This window comes from Dasypus novemcinctus, chromosome 27, assembly GCF_030445035.2.
Source record: "Dasypus novemcinctus isolate mDasNov1 chromosome 27, mDasNov1.1.hap2, whole genome shotgun sequence".
Classification (NCBI taxonomy): domain Eukaryota; kingdom Metazoa; phylum Chordata; class Mammalia; order Cingulata; family Dasypodidae; genus Dasypus; species Dasypus novemcinctus.
Window position 1 is genome coordinate 9,392,898 of NC_080699.1, and position 17,762 is coordinate 9,410,659.

At 37.1% G+C, this 17,762-nt stretch overlaps 1 protein-coding gene across 1 annotated transcript in view; it reads left to right on the top strand.

The window, feature by feature from the left end:
- DYNC2H1 (dynein cytoplasmic 2 heavy chain 1) overlaps positions 1–17,762 on the top strand; it is a 339,886-nt gene that overhangs the window by 306,328 nt on the left and 15,796 nt on the right. The window contains exons 86-87 of the mRNA XM_058289227.2: positions 669–778; positions 1,780–1,861. Of these exons, the coding sequence (XP_058145210.1) occupies positions 669–778; positions 1,780–1,861 (192 nt within the window). The remainder of the gene's footprint in view (positions 1–668; positions 779–1,779; positions 1,862–17,762) is intronic.

A 17,762-nucleotide genomic window follows, 5' to 3' on the forward strand; every position in this document is an offset into this window, starting at 1 on the left:
TATAGTATGTGCTGCAGTAGACTTTATGTTGCTTTTATTTGTTCCAAATGGCATTTTTAAAAATTATATTCACCACACAGAGTTTCTGTTGATATATCTTTTTCCAAAAAGACTATAGGTTGATTTATAAAATGGCAGGTGAGTAGAAAAGACTTTCAAAATACCCTTGAACAAAGACTTATTATTTCTTCCTGCATATTACCCTCTACTGTAACACTTAATTCAATGAGGTAACAAATTCCCTCCTGAATCTGGATCTGGAACCATAGTTTAATAAGCATTGCCAAAACGTGGGGGCCTGAGGACCCTAGAGCAGACCCGAATGCTCAGGATCCCCTCGCGCACTTTGAGAGGGCGGGCGTCCCTGGGAGAGGACTGAGGTTATATGTTAGATTGATTCTCGTATTTTGGACTTTCTATTTTGAGATTTTTACCAACAATAGATTGTGCAAGGAAGCTTATTTTGGATGTATGGATGTTATACCAAACAACTGACAGATTAACAATATGAAGAAGAAATTTATTTTTTTTCAAGACACTGTTGCAAAGCATGGAAACTACATCATGCTCTCATTGAAAATGACTTATGAGTAATAAGTCTTTGATTTCTTTGTCTTTCAAATTTACAAAGTTTTTAAATGTATATATGTATGTTTTTTTCTTTCTAGAACTGGGTAGATAAAGCCGAAAAACAGACTCTTCTCTCCGATACACTTGACCTATCAGAACTCTTCCATCCAGACACATTTCTCAATGCTCTTCGTCAGGAAACTGCAAGGTAATTAATATGAGGTATTTGTCCTCAATTGTAGTTCTATTTTCCTTCATTTACTTCTGATCACATTCTTTGGATTGTCAAGAAGTAAATGTATTGTTGAAATTTAGATAGTTTTGTTTTTCCTAATACTATACCATTTATAATGCAGTTAACATTTGGTTAAAAAAAAGCTCTGCATTTAATTATGTTGTATTTTATTAGAATAAAAGAAAAATGAAAAATAATTTTTATAATTTTGTTTATCTAGACCTGTGCTATCCCATATGGTAGCTCTAGTAACATATAGCTATTTAGATTTAAATTAATTAAGCTTAAATCAAATTGAATATTCAATTTCCCAGTCACACTAGCCACATTCAGTATACTCAATTGCAGCATGTGGCTAGTGGCTACCACTTCAGACTGCATGGAAAGCATTTTTATTTTCACCGAAAGTTCTCTTGAATGGTGCTGCCTAGGCTTCTTGATGGGGCAACAGGGCCTGATGGTTAAGATGAAGCTCCTTTTTACAGCACAATTGTATTAGCACATCATACATAGACAATACTTTTTGTCAAATTAGAATGTAACGGAAGAGACACAGCCAAAAATATTCTGAACAAAATTTAGTTGTTCTTTAAAGGTGATACAGGGGGCTTTCAATTTGTACTGTTTAGTATTACATGATAAATATTGATTAATATTTCATTTCAGTAAATAACCATTTATTGAGCACCTATCATGTGCCTGCACTTGATTGAGAATGGTGGTCAAATGAAGATGTGAAAATGAAAAAGAAAGACCCTACCCTTAATTAGCTTACAGCCTTGAAGCAGAGGCTGACATATAAACAGTTAACTTTAGAAACTAAGAGAGATGTCTAAGATATTATGTATAGTTTAATAGATCTGATCATTTGCACATTCCAAATAGTCCAATTTTAAATAGTAGATATTCTTCAATTACTCTTCATAATTTAATTCCTGAAATTTAATGTCTTTCTAACATTTGATGTTTTACAGGGCAATGGGTCATTCTGTGGATAGCTTTAAATTTGTAGCATCATGGAAAGGTCGACTGCAAGAAGCAAAGCTGCAAATTAAGGTACTAGACTAATTCTAGGTATTTGCAGTCTAAAAGTTTTATTTTTAAGTGTGATGGAGATTCTAAAACTGTTCTTAGAGTCACCTATTTTTATAGTTTACGATCAGCAGAGATAATTTGTATCACTTGTGTGAAAAATCAAAATAATCTAAGCTCTAGCAGGAAAAAATGTGAAATACAAAATATGAAATCTCATGTAAAAATAAAAATTTTAGGAATTTGAAATTTTATTAAATTTTATTTTATTTGAAAATTTAACTCTTGTTAAAAAATGCTACAAATCATGAAGTTATTTTAAGTTACCTGTTCTAAAATTCAATTCAATAAACATTTACTGTATAATAAACTGCATCTAATATGTGATGTATAAAAAATTAGACCAGATCTTGTCCTCAGGGAGTTTATAATTTGTACATAAATTAAATACCTATTAAAAATCAAGCTATCTACAATTATCTATTTCTTTTATAGTCTAAATTTTCATAGCTAACTTTCCTGTTAAAATCCATTACTTTTACAATAATAGATAATCGTTCAAATGTTGATAACAAATCTAATCACAAGGCTGTCGGAAATCCCTCTTCTAGCAACTCCCACTGTTTTCCACGTAATTAGTACCTCTTTCCTGCCATTCCTTTTCCCCTCTCTGACACCTTGAATTGCTTCTTTGTCATTTGTTTTCACTACATAGCTCCTTGCATGTTGTATTATGTTTTCTCTATATAGCCATATTGGTCTGCCTCATGAGACTGCAGTGCCAATGAGGACAAAGGCTTCGTCTCATCCTTCTTTAGATTCCCGATATCTAGTCCAGTGTCACATATAATTCAGTTGTTTAAATGAATTAAATGCAAGATTAGAGTTCTTTAACTTAGTTAACCTGGAGCAGCCAGCTCTGTGGAAGTTTGATTTGTATAATTCTAGTCTGCAGTTCAACGATGGTTTTATCTATAGCACTTACTACTTTCTAACATATTATATAATTTATGCATTATGTTTCTTATTATTGTCTGTCTTACTCTTCCAGAATGTAAGTCCCACAAAAGTGGTGATTTCTTCCTCTAGTTTTGTTGTATCTTAAATGCCCGAAACAACAGCTGGTACATAATAAGCACTCATGATGAATTGAGGGCCTATATAGGAGCAGCACTATCGCAGGTGTTCTTGGCATCAGCTGTTACAGCATAGTGTGACAGAAATTTGGTTAACAATAAGCTAGATCTTTCTCTTTTGGTTCTGTAAGTTGCTCCAAAATTCTCACTTGAAGATGAAGGAAATAGATTTTATTCTAACCTTGCCCTCTAGCGCACACAGAGAACTACCTATTCCTCGTGGTCATACATTGTTAGTAAAGTGAGGGAGGATATGACATGCATAATCCACATGAAGTACCAAGCACTTGACTTGGTTGTGTGGTCTCTGACACCTGTGAAAAACATACGGACTGTGTAACGTTGTTATTCAGAAATAGGGCTATAAAAACTAAGGCAAATTTAACCTGTCAAGGTGTCTTCATGTTCTAAGAACTATGTACCTAAAATGAAAATTAAGTCATCCAAAACCACAAAATTCCAAGCTTACGTGTTTTTGTGTGTTTTTTTAATCATTTATACGTGAACATACATAAACAATAAGTGTATAGTAAAAGTTGTGAACTTATATCGCAAACATACATAACATAATACAGGGGTCCCATACATCAACCTACCACCAACACCTTGCATTGTTGTGAAACATTTGTTACAAATTATGAAAGAGTATGGTGAAAATCTTACTACTAACTATAGTTCATATCTTACACAACACACCTTAGTGAGACATTTGTTACAGATTATGAGATCATAGTTTATTACTAAATATTTGATTCTTTTAGTTGCTATTGTAAATGGAATTTTTTTCCCTGACTTCCTCTTCATCTTGTGCATGACTAGTGTCTTTTAAAGTCTATTTCATCTGATATAAATATATCTACCCTTGCTTTTTTGTTTGTTTGTTTTTGTTACTGCATGCATGGAATATCTTTTTTCCAGCTTTTCATTTTCAATCTATTAGTATCCTTCAGTCTAAGGTGAGTCTCTTGCAGAGAGCATATAGGTAGCTCATGTTTTCTTATCCGTTCCACCAGTCTGGTTCTTTTGATTGGGGAGTTAAACAATTAGCATCCAGTGTCATTACTGTAAAGGCAGTTCTTATTTCATTCACTTTAACCTTTGGGTTTTATCTTTCATATTTTATTTTCACCCCTCTTTTGACACTTTTAGTTACTTTTACTTACATAAATCTTCATTTCTAGACTCTCTGCCAAGCCTCTCTCTCCTATCTTTTGTTTTCACACTATAGCACACCTTTTAGTATTTCCTGCAAAGCTGGTCTCTTGGTTACAAACTCTCTCCTTTCTGTTTTATCTGAATATTTTAAACTTGCCCTCATTTTTAAAAGACAATCTTGCTGGATGTAAAATTCTTGGCTGGAAGTTTTTCTCTTGCAGTATTTTGAATATATCATACCACTGTCTTTATGCTTCCATGGTTCCTGATGAGAAATCAGCACTTAATTTTATTGGGTATCTCTTATAGGTTATGCATTGTTTTTCTCTTGCTGGTCTCAGAATTCTCTCTTTGTCTTTGGTATTTGACACTGATTAGTTTGTATCTCTGAGTTGGTCTATTTGGATTTATTAGAACAGGATTACATTGTTCTTCTTGGACACAGATACCTATTTACTTCAATAGAGTTGGGAAATTCTCTACCATTATTTCTTCAAATATTCCTGCTGCCCCTTCTCCCTTCTCTTCTTCTGGGACACTGATAACACATATATGTTTACTCATCTCTTGTTATCATTTAGTTCCCTGAGAACTTGTTCAATTTTTTCCATTATTTTCATCTGTTCTTTTGTATGTTACCTATGGAGGCCATTTTTTTTTTTAATCTCCCCTTACCCACCCCCACCCCCACCCCGGTTGTCTGTTCTCTGTGTCTATCGGCACGGGAATCTGTGTTTCTTTTTTTTTGTTGCGTCATCTTGCTGTGTCAGCTCTCCATATGTGCATCGCCATTCCTGGGCAGGCTGCACTTTCTTTCATGCTGGGCGGCTCTCCTTGTGGGATGCACTCCTTGCGGGGCGCACTCCTTGTGCGTGGGGCTCCCCTATGTGAGGGACACCCCTGCGTGGCAGGGCACTCCTTGCGCGCAATAGCACTGCGCATGGGCCAGTTCCACATGGGTCAAGGAGGCCCAGGGTTTGAACCGCGGACCTCCCATGTGGTAGACGGATGCCCTAACCACTGGGCCAAGTCTGCCGCCTTGGAGGCCATTTATTCAAGCTCACCAATCCTTTCTTCTGCCTCCTCAAGTCTACTGTTATGATTCCAGTGCATTTTTAATTTCATTTATTTCCCCTTTCATTCTCGTTGGATCTGCTGTTTTTCTATATATGCTTTCTTTTTATTTTTTAAAGATTTATTTTTTATTTATTTCTCTCCGCCCCCCCCCCCCCCCCGTTGTCTGCTCTCTGTGTCCATTTACTGTGTGTTCTGTGTCCACTTGCATTCTTGTCAGCAGCACTGGGAATCTGTGTCTCTTTTTGTTGTGTCATCTTGCTGCGTCAGCTCTCCATGTGTGCAGCACCACTCCTGGGCAGGCTGCACTTTTTTCACGCTGGGTGGCTCTCCTTATGGGGTGCACTCCTTGCACGTGGGGCTCCCCTTCACACGGGATACCCCTGCGTGGCACAGCAGTCCTTGCGTACATCAGCACCTGTGCCAGCTCATCACACGGGTCAGGAGGTCCTGGGTTTGAACCCTGAACCTCCCAAGTGGTAGACGCATTGAGCCAAATCTACTTCCCTATGTATGCTTTCAAATTTTTCTTTGAGCACATCCAGTGTCTTCCTAATATCCTTAATCTCTTTAGCCATCTCATTGAATTTATTAAGATTTTTTTGAACGTCTATGATTAGTTGTCTCAACTCCTTTATGTCATCTGGAGGCTTATCCTGTTCCTTTAACTGGGCTGTATCTTCCTGTTTCTTGGTGTGGATTATAATTTTTTATTGGTGTCTTGGCATCTGGCTTACTAGACGTTTTATTCTGGATGCAGTTTCTCTCTTTAGTTTAAGGCTTTCTTGCCCTTTCTCCCTTGCTGGTTGTGCAGGAGGAGCCAAGGATGTAGTTGGTGGTGTTAGCTGTGGAAGTTCAAACTGCCCTCATTGCCCCAGGGACGATGAAGCTTCTCCCACCTTTCTCCTTTGCCGGGGGTCTGGACAGAACCACAGCCATGTGTAACATTCCAAGTTGTGCAGGCCTAGACTATAGTTGCCCAGAGACTGATGAAGCTTCACACCCCTTTCTCCCCTGCCTGGGGCGGGGATAGAGCTGCAGGTGTGGGTAGCAGTATATGCCATGTGGGTCCAAAGTGACCCCAGTTTCCCCAGTAGACTTCCATCTATTCAGTTTGTGCCAGCCAAAGGTACTTGCAGTTACCTGGAGAGCCTGGTACAGGTCCTGCCAGCTTCCTCCCTGCTAGGGGTGGGGTTGAAGCCTAGGCTAGACCTGAAGTCTGATCTGGGTGGAAAAATCATTGTGATTTTCAGTCCTGGCTTCCCCTCATGCTGGGGGTGGAGTTAAAATGGCGGCCACCGGCCTCTTTCCAACTTGGGTTGATTCACACCCCAGCTGTTCCCAGGGTTATGTCTTAGCCAGCTGAGTCTACTAATCAGTAGCGGAATTGGCAGCCAACCATCTCCTCCTCCCTTGTTTTTGGGAAATGGAGTTTCCAATTCCAGCCACAGAGCAGCTCTGGGGTGGTTCGTGCTGAGAGCGCAGAACCATCACCAGCCTCTGCGTCTTGACCAGCAATTTCCTGGAGAGGCTGGCACAGGTCCCCACAGCTTCCTCCCTGCTGGAGGTGGCACTGGGGCCGAGGCTAGACCTGCAATATGATCTGGATGAAAAGAAGCTGATCCCCACCAGCACTGGCATTCTCAGTCCACCCCGCTTCCCCTTGTGCCAGGCGTGGAGTTAAGATGGCGGCTCCCGGCCTCTTTCTGACTTAGTCAGGCTCAGACTTTAGCTGTTCTCAGGATTATACTGTAGCCCACTGAGTTTACTCCTGAGTAACTGAAGCTGGTGCCCAACCATCTCTTCCTCCCCCATTTTTGGGAAGTGGAGCATTCAATTCCATCCATGGAACAGCTCCCGAGGCGGCTTGTGCCTCCAGTGGAGGATGGCACTGGCCTTCTAGGCGTGGAGCCTCTACTTACGAGTCTTCTCTGCAGGTGGGCAGCCTCCTCCTTCCATTCCTTCATGGACATTGCAGGATGCTCTTCTGGCCTCCTGTGGTCCCCAAACAGGTGCTTTAGAGAGCTCCGGGTGGTCACTAACTGCCCTGTAGCATGAGCTGACTCCAGGAGCTCCTTACTCTGCCACCTTCTTGCTGGTTCTTCTTATATGGTTTCTTATAGTTGAGTGAAAAGCTGACAGAGAAAAAGTTTCTAAACTTAGTACTCAAGAGAAAGAGCCAAGTGACCTTTTAGAGCAATCAACGGAGCCACCTGAGCCTTGGTTGTCTAATTTGTAAAATGGATGTAAAGAATATTATCTTGACACATTTATTATAAGGATCTCCAAAAACCTGTGTGTAGTGTTTATTATTTGTGTGTGGTGTTTATTATTTCTTTTAATTTGATTTGGGTTGGGTTTTATTTAGGCAGTATTTATATCATAAAACAAAAAATATATTTTAACATAATGTTCTTCATTTGTATCCAGTAAAGCAGAATTCTTTCCTTTTTTTAATCAGGATTCATAAAAAAGTTATTATGAAAAGTAGAAAAGTCACTGGTTATTTAGGAACATAAATAAATATTTAGGAAGATAAATAAATTTAGTACAATGTCCAGAAAACAGGCCATTTCTGTTAGCAATATAATATTACCTCATTTTCTTACAGTTTTAACTCAAAGGGTCATTCCTACACAGGGACTGATTTAAAGTAGTTCAACATAATTTTCCCTTTCTTCAGTCCACTGGTGCAAACAATGAAGGCATATTTCCTAACTTTTTTTTAAACTGCATAATCTCCAGAAATATTTATCAGATAAGAACTCTTTGTAAGCTTCTCATTGTTAGCACATGGCAAAATCAATAAATTAACTGATCCCTTTAGGTTCTTTTAAATCATTTTTCTACAAAAGGGATTGTTTCAATAAAAGGCCTTTGAATTTGAATTACACATGAATTTTACTGTTCCTCCAGATTTTAATTGGTTTTAATATTATTTTCCATCTCTATCAACCTAGACTGAACTAAACCAGTGAAATATTCAAGAAAAGCTACATTTCCCCAAACCAATCGATATTTTAAACCCTCTAGACTTACTTAAAAGAACATGTATGTATATTGATTTCCAGATTATGAACTTGACCCTCTAAAATTTTCTCACTACCATTATTGACTTATTATTTGTTGAACAACGGTTATGAGACATGGTACTAGAAAATGCATAAATCAAGTTACTGTTCAGCTTGCTTGTTAGACCTTCCCCCATGGCTGTGAGAATATTGCCTTGGCATTTCTGAACAATTCCCACTCCACCACCCATCTTACTGCTGATGCCACCATGCACAAAAAGCAAAGCGAAAAACCTAACTGGGCAAATCGGGCGTATTAGATGCACGTTAATAATGTGACTGACCCTTGAGCTGCTGCTCCCTTGACCAGTTTAGATGCTACATATACTCGGTGGTTTTCATAATATTCATATTTCATTTCTCTTCCTTATTCGGCTTATCAGGAAGTAGACAGAAGTCAATAGAGTCAATCAATGAGAAATTAGGCATTTGAGGTTTCACGAGGAGATGAGCACATCAGAATTGGGAGTTATTAGCTTTACACACATCCTCCCCAGAATACGTGTGAGCTGCCAATTGGAGCTTTCCAGCCCAGCAGTGGAAAATCTACAAAAAACAAGCAAGCAAAACTTATAATATTCAGATTATCATATGTTTCTTATGATAGTTTTCATTTTAAAACTGAGTACTAAATGTGATATTTTCAAATAGAGATTGTTTTTTAAAACATGGCAGAATGCTAAGAGCTCTTAGTAATTTAATTTTCTTTAAATGTAGATCTCTAAAATGATTTGATATATGCAAACTAATATAAATAAGTTTTAACAAAAATAGTTTTTCTTAAGAATTTAAGTGACTGCCGCAACTAGAGGCTTTAAATCTTTTTGATATCCTTGTAGTATTAAAAGCTTTGAATGTCTTAGTATATTTCCACCAGCTTAAAGGATTTTTAATTCTTAGTTGACTATACCTATTAGCTTTACCAATTTAATGCTGTCTTCTCATGCTCCCCACATATAACAAGAGGCTTAAAACTTGCTCAAAATTTCCTGTTTTGGAAGTTTCTCAGCTATCAAACTTTCTGACTTCAATCGATCCTGTTTGAAAAAAAGGAAAAAAAAACAGTGTTCTAGCATTACATACTAGACCTCCTTAATTCTTCTCACCCTTTCCCAACTCCCCAAAACTTCTAGCAAGAAGCTCACAATTCTGTCTAGGTTATATTAATAACTTCCCCTAGCATACCTTCCTTTCCTCAATCTATAATATCAAATCACATATGTAATTTTCTGTTTTCTAGGAGTCATATTAAAAAAGTAAAAGAAACAGGTGAAATTTATTTTAATAATATTTTTATTTAAACTGATATGTATAAAATACTTTTGCTTCAACATGTAATCAACGTTTTAAAATTATTGAGATATTTTACTTTCATCATTTTCCTTGTATGAAGTCTTTGAAAGCCAGCCTTTTCAACGTTTTTAAAAATAATTTGCAATATTTTTTATTGAACAAATATAGGAGAGAGAATGGTAAAATGTACCTGCATGTTCAAGAGTTTCAAACATTCCTCCTTTTTCTTTTTGTTTTCTTTGCTGAAGCAAATTTTAGGCATCATTTTACCTCACCATGGTTCTGAATGTACTTCTCAAAAAATATCCATATTTTCTTAAATAAATATCACATATAACAAAATTACCAGTAATTCCTTGGCATAATTTAATGCTAAGTCCATAATAATATTTACCTGTTTATCTGTCTGTTTCAACAGTAACTCTTCCTGGGGTTTATTAGATTCAGGATCAAGACTGTTTCCACAGGTTGAGTTTGGAGGCTCTGTGCCTTTTTATATCTACATGAAATCTGCCTTTTATTTTATTTCATACCACTATTACAGAAACCGGGGCACTTGTCCCATAGAATAATCAACATTCTGTATTCATCTCTTGGTTTCCTTATAGCATTTAACTTTTGTTCCTCTGTCCTTCCCATTTCATATAAGCAGACATTATTCCAGAGGATTGATTAGACTCACTTTTTTTTTTAGACAGAAATATCTCAGATGGCACCACTTCATTTTGCATTACATAACGAGGCACACTATGTAGTTCTCCCGTGTTTAATTATGCTAAGACTGATCACTGTGTAAAGGTGGTGTCAGCCTCATTGAGTCATTCTTGGTAAAGTTTCCCATCAGTCTTTCATCTATTAGTTTTAACCATTGAAGATCATTGCCTGAATAATCAGGGGTGCCAAATTATGATTTTCTAATTCTGTTCATCCTTCTGCATTTATTAGCTGAAATTCTTCTGTGAAGATGCCTCATCAGCTAGGTCTGTGTGCTTATCCGTATAAAATGAAGTACATTTTGTGTAGAAAACAAAGGATAAATGCTTTTTTCCTTTAAACTTGTAATATTCAGAATATGGTATTGATACACTATTTCCAGTAGTGACCAATGACATTACTCTTTGTTTATTTTTAGGTATTGGTGTTAGCTTCTAGGTTCTTATATATTCAATGTGTTTCCATGGATTTTATTGATAATATATTTTTTTTGGCGGGGGGGGGGGGGGGGACGGACCAGGGATTGAACCTAGGACCTCATAGATGGGAAGCTGGCACTCAACCAGTAAACCACACTGACTCCTTTGAGTTGGTTTTTTTGTTTGTTTTGCTTGTTGTTTGTTGGTTTTTTTTTAGGAGACACCTGGAACTGAACCCAGGACCTCTCATGTGGGAAGCAAGTGCTCAACTGGTTTGGCCATATCCACTTCCCTGATAAATCTTTTTGATATGCAGTTATTCATGATCTTTGGCCTATATGTGGAATCTCTTCATATTGACTGCTATATATTATTTTTTGTTGTTTGACAAACCTTTATGTTGAAGTGTACATCATACAATAAAGTACACAAATCTTAAGAGTATATCTTTCTGAAATTTTAAGAAGAAAACAGAACAATGAAACCATCATGCAGATCAATTGTAGTATTTTAGGGCAATTTTTTCTCAAGTTAAATTTCTCAAATTAAAAGGCCCTGATATATTTAGTAGAAACCTTAACTTTCTTTCAATTATCAAATAAATATTTAAGATATCCTCTTAGATATTTGTCTACCCAAATTACGTTACTTAGTATATTTTGTTAGATTGTATAATATACTTTGATTTTTTTTTTTAAAGATTTATTTATTTATTTAATTTCCCCCCCTCCCCTGGTTGTCTGTTCTTGGTGTTTATTTGCTGCGTCTTGTTTCTTTCTCAGCTTCTGTTGTCGTTAGCGGCTCGGGAAGTGTGGGCGGCGCCATTCCTGGGCAGGCTGCTCTCTCTTTTCACGCTGGGCGGCTTTTCTCACGGGCGCACTCCTTGCGCGTGGGGCTCCCCCACGCGGGGGAGACCCTTGCGTGGCACGGCACTCCTTGCGCGCATCAGCGCTGCGCATGGCCAGCTCCACACGGGTCAAGGAGGCCCGGGGTTTGAACCGCGGACCTCCCATGTGGTAGACGGACGCCCTAACCACTGGGCCAAAGTCCGTTTCCCATATATACTTTGATTTTTAACAACTGAAAACTTCTGGTCAAGATGTCACAGGGAGTTCGTGATGCATCCCCTCAGTTATAAATGCATACTAATTACAGATAAAATTTAAAGAGAACAAACCAAAAACAGCCTAGCTTCATAAGTAAGTATTTCACTGTATCAAATACAAAACAGAAATAAAATTGTGAGTAAAGTTGGAGATACAGGTCTGTTGAGCTCCATGTCCAGAAATAGGAAGTGATGAACAGAAGAAGCATGGCTCCTGTAGAGTAAAAGGGAAAATGTGTTTTATCTGACATGGGGACTGAAACCAGGCACATTGCTTGAAGCCAAGACTGGGGCTAGGTTCTCCAATTTCTCCTAAAAAGGAGGCTCGATGAAGCTGTTGCACAGTCACTGGTTGGGGCTGTGGCATTTTAGAAAGCTCTGTATCTATATAGAAAGCTGTAAGCCTAAGGAACTTGGAAGACAAAGACATAACCTCACCATTAGACATTGAATGGCACTACCCATCAGGTCAAGAAAAAAGCTTGCCGTAGCCCCTACATCAGAACAGAAGCTCCTAACCTGCATTACAAATCTTTACATGTGTAGATATGGAGGGGTAATTGCAGTGGTAGTTTGGTGAAAAATAAAATAACACCCAAGATGAACCCAGAAGCCAAAATCCAAGATAAGCGGGGGCAGAATCTAACTCTAGAAAAGAAAACTAGCAAAGTCATCAAGTTAAACATCAGGTCATTTCTTTTGTTATTAATTTATGGAACAATCTGGCAAAAACTATTCCAGTTTCTTTAAACAGATAAAGGATGGAATAACAATAAGATAATTGTTTACCTCAAAATATATTCCCATCTAAAATAGCATTCAACAATGAAATAAGTAGAAAGACATTTCTAGAAACTCTAGACCTCAAATGTTTACTACTCATAGAGCCTCATGAAAAGAAGTATGAAAACATGTACTTCCAGAGAAAAAGGATGGAATTCCATATCAGCAATGAATCCCAAAATTGACAATTGTAATTTAAATTAAGTATTGGTTGTAAAATATAACTTTTTTTAATGCTTCAACTAAAACTCTGAACAGCAATAATTATATTAGAAATAATGGGCCAAATGCCCATTCAGGAGGATAGAAGTACTGAATAACATGAATTTATTAGAATTTATTAGAAAATGTCATTTATTTATGCATTTAAAAACTTAAGGTCAAGCACATAAATTGATACGTAATCCATAGCAGAAAAGTAGAAAAATTAGGCAAAAAGTAAAATTGTGGTAAAGAGAAAACAAAATGCAAAATAGTATAAATGACTCTAAATTTATGAGTAACAATAAATGTAAAAATGTTAAACTCACCAATTAAAACATAAGAGATAATCTGATTGGATAAAAAGTAAAAATCCAGTTATTATATATGCTACTTACAGAGACACAAACTATTACTTACCAGATAATTTAGGAATAAAAAATGGGAAAATTCATGAAAGAAGAATTGAATAATGAAAAGATTAATCATATTCATATACAGGAATAATCAATACTTTAAGGATGCCACACTTCCTAAGTGAATTTTTAAAATTTATTGCAATTTCAACCAAAATTCTAAAATTTGATTTTTTAAAAATTCGTGGTATAAGTCAAGCTGATTCTAGAATTTTTGAGTTTCAGCTAGCATTTGCTCAAACCACCCCAGAGCTTGGTGGTTTGAAATAAGAGCACTTTATTATGTGCTCACAGTTGTGTTGTTTGGCTGAGCAGTTCTACTGCTTTTACCTGGGCCTTGTATCTGCATATCCTGGAAGGTTAAACCGGCCTCGGCACACATCGCTTGGTATAGCAATGGCCTGGGGCGCCTCAGTTCTCCTTGTGGCCTCGCGTGCTCCAGGACAAGCGCTCTTACCTGGTGGTCTCAGGGCAGCATTCTGAGCAGGCAAGTCCTCTTAAGGCCTAGCTTTGGAAGTTGCTTAAAGGTCTTGTACCACATCCTATTGTGTTATAGCACAGTAGGGTGCTATAGCAGTTCAAGGGATGGGAAAGAAACTCCACCTCTCTCGGTAGAAGCAGCAGCAAAGCTTCATTGCAAAGGATTGTACAAAGTAGAATGGGAGGAATTTGGGGCCATCTTTTGCAATTTGGCACAATATGGAAGCATCTTGGGGACAAGAAGAGCCAAAAGAAATTTAAAAATAAAGAGCATACTCTCAAGATTTGCCTCATCAGATACTAAGATTGATTATTAAACTTTGTTTATTAAGATAGTATGGTATTGGTATAGTGAAAGAGAAGCTAATGAAACATAATAGTAAGTCCAGAAACAGACTCATACTGTCTGGAAACGTGTCCCCTAAGAGAAGTGGCAATACAGGTTGGGGTAGGATATGGGGGTAGTGGGTGATGGGACTATTTGAAAAATGATTCTGAGGTAATCAGTCATCCATATAGAATTTTTTCTTTCTTTTTCTTTTCATGTAGAATTTAATCCATACTTTATATCCTAAACACAAATTAATTCTTAATGGCTCAAAAAGTTAAATGACGAAATAGAATTTCTATTGGAAAAAGACTTTAAGAAATAAAAATACAGAGAAATATCTTCATTTAGGATTTCTTAAAATACAAAAAGCAAAAGCCTTAAAGGAAAAAACTGATAAATTTACTTTCCTAAAATTAGGGGGCTGTAAAAGGGCATGGGATTTTTCCTTTTGGAGTAATAAAACCGTTCTAAAATTGGGGCCGAAAAGATACCATTAAAAGTGAAAATACAGGCCACAGGCTCGGAAAAGACATCTGCATCTTATATAACTGGGAAAGGATAAGTGGACAAATATATAAAGGACTTTTACAAATCAATTTAAAAAATAAATAAACAAGCCCCTAGTGATGAATGGGGGGAGGTGGCCAAGGCAACTTGGAGGAAGAGAAACCTGAATTGTTAATAAATACAAGAAAAATACTTGGTCTCACCAGTAATCAGGGAAAGGAAATTAATACCAAAATTTGATTCTGTTATACACTCAGATTGGCAAAATTTTTAAGTCTCAACAATCCAAGTATTGGTAAGATTTTACCATAATATAAATTCTTATAAATGATAAGTAGGAATATAAGTTGGAAGAATCACTTTGGGGAAAAGTTTAACAATATTATGTAAAATTGGGAATGAGCATACCCTTCTTCCTAGCAGTGTCATCTCTGTGCCTGCCCTAGAGAAATTCATACATATAAGGAGACACGTACCATGTTTATTTCCATGTGGTTTATAGTAGTAAACAATTGGAGATGACTTAAATGATCATCATTAGAATGGAGAAAAAATTTATTGTATATTCATACACCAAAATATTGTGCAGCTGTTAAAATGAACCAAATGAATACACCTTAAAATTAATGATGAAGGAAAAGAATGGGTTACAAAATGGTAACTAAAGGTGTTACCCTTTACCTACAGTTTGAAACCATAGAAGCAATGCTATTTGTAATTTATGAATATGTACATATTTAACAATCATATAGAACTATCAAAATTCAAGGTAATGAGTACATCTGGTGAGCAAGGAACAGAAATAGGAAAGGCAAGGTATATGTACAAGCTTCAACTATATCCAATATGGTTTATTTGCTTAAAAATATACAACAAACATGGTTGTATGTTAAAGTATAATAAGCTGAGTGGTAGGAATTTGTGGGTTTAAAAACCATTCTTATACTTTTCTGTGCATATGAAATACTTTATACTTTTTAAAAGGAAAGTTCAGGCAAGTATAGCCATATAATAACTTACCAAATGAAACTCGGCATTTAACGTGAAACTCGCTAGCAAATCCAAGTTTAATTCAAGTAAAAATCAGAAGTGTTAGAGAAAATCAGCATCACATGTAGCATGAATCAATGGCTTTGCTTCTGTATTTAATCAACAAAGTCCTTATTGTTACTGTTGCTTTTTAGGTGAGAAATTAAGAGTTGAATAAACTGTTACGCCTATGAGTAGCCCTTTCAGAATAGACTGAGGTCAGGGAAGTTAGTCATTGGGAATATGCTTATGAGATCGTGGTCACCCTGATCCACACTACCCCTCAATGACTGGGTTTCAGCTATAAACAAAGTCAAGTGTTTACATTCTCATACCTTTACAATCGCCCATCTATTTTCAGATATTTTGATCAAAGGTTCAAGTGTGTGATGACATTATTCAAGTACAGATATATTTTTTGGTTTAATTTTATTCTTTTTCTGTGCTGTTAAATTAAAAGCTATGCATTCACAAGGAAAACAAGATTAATTAGAGGAAATTATGTTATTACAAGAGATGCACATTTAGGTGTCTTTCATTTAATTATTTGCATTCATTTATTATGAGATGCACATTTAGGTGTCTTTCAATTATTTGCATTCAGTTCAAGTAGGACGCGTACACAGATGTACAGGGGCAGCCTAAACAATGTGATTCTTCTAATGTAATCTGAACAAATGAGCTCTAGTCTCACCCAAAGAATGTGTCTTGTGTAAGAAGATACTAGTAGTCTAAATAGATGCCTACCAAACTTTTAGTAGAAACCACGAAATATGCCCTGTAAGTATATATTTAAGTATAAGTAGACATTTTAGTATTGTTTATCATTTAATGGGGGTGAAAAATAAAGTAGAAGTACAGCATTGATAAAATTTAGAAAGCATGCTCTGTCATATCTCTTAACTCTTTGCTGTGGAAATGAAATGATAGGGAAACTCAATTATCTGGAATAAATAGGGAAAATTTGCAAAATTAAATATTATAGAAAAAATATTTTGAAATTTTCCAAATTTCCACTCATTCCTTATTTTGCTTCACTTAGATGGATAGAATCTATATAAAATAATTCTAACCTTGTGGAAATTAGAAGGTAGATTACATCAAATGAATACTAATAGCAATATTTGTAGGGCACTTTCCAAGTACCAGACAATATTCCAAGTGTTTTCAGTGTATTGTCAGAGGGATGTGTGCTTTCCCACTCCTGCTGTTTCGTGTGGAGGGGTTTCCTTAGCCTCTGCTCCTCCCCAGCACGGATGGGGCGTTTAGCGAGCAGCGCAGGCCCCCATCCTGCCCCGCCTGGCTACCTCTCTCCAGGGCCTGCAGGTCTGCGCTGCTCCTCCGGCAGGCTCCACCCCTGGGCCGGCTGTTCCCGCCTCTGCTCTGCTGTCCTAGGAGTTAAGACTTCCTGACTCCTGAGTTCCATAGTAGGAAGGGCACTTGCCTGAAGAACTGTTGCTGCTCCAAATGATCAGTCTCAGTAACAAATATATTTTGGACCTACCTGCTTTAACTCTCCCCATTACAGAGCTCCAGTTGCAAGAGGGGCACCATTTATTGATTCCCCTCCAAGATCCACAACAACCAGTTGTAGAACATACTATCTCCCCCATTTTCTAGACAAGGAAGCGTAAGCAAAATAGGATATATAATTTCCCTAAAGTGCAGAGCTGTGGTATGGCTAAGCCAGGATTCTAATCTGGCCAGTCTGATCCCAGAGCCTACACTTCTAACAATGGGGCTGTACTTGGAATCCTCTGAAGCTAGATGCAAATAAAAGTATTTGTAATTAGAAATACCACCCTGCCTGGCTTAGACTTGCATTTCAGGAGTGAAATGTAACCGAGCCTATCTTTTTCTGTACTTGGCACCCCAGTGGTAGGTTTGATCAGCAGTGGTCTTGAGATAGATGCGGCGTTGAGTAAGAGTGTCAGGGTAGTTGTATTAGCAGAAGACAGGCAGCGTATTTCTTGCCCAAATTACCCCATCTTCTTTTTTCCTCAATTTACGTACTCTTAGTACATATGTGTCTTTGTGTGGGCACAGGAAAGTCTACTGCTATATATGAGAAGATAAACCCTATGGAGTTCAGGAATTTTTGTCCTCTGCTCACACCAGGGAGCCTTGTAGTCTGATTCTGTTTGGTCTCTTTACATCAGAAAAGCAAATGCATGTCAACACCAAGAAACACAATATTGCATCATGTGGGAG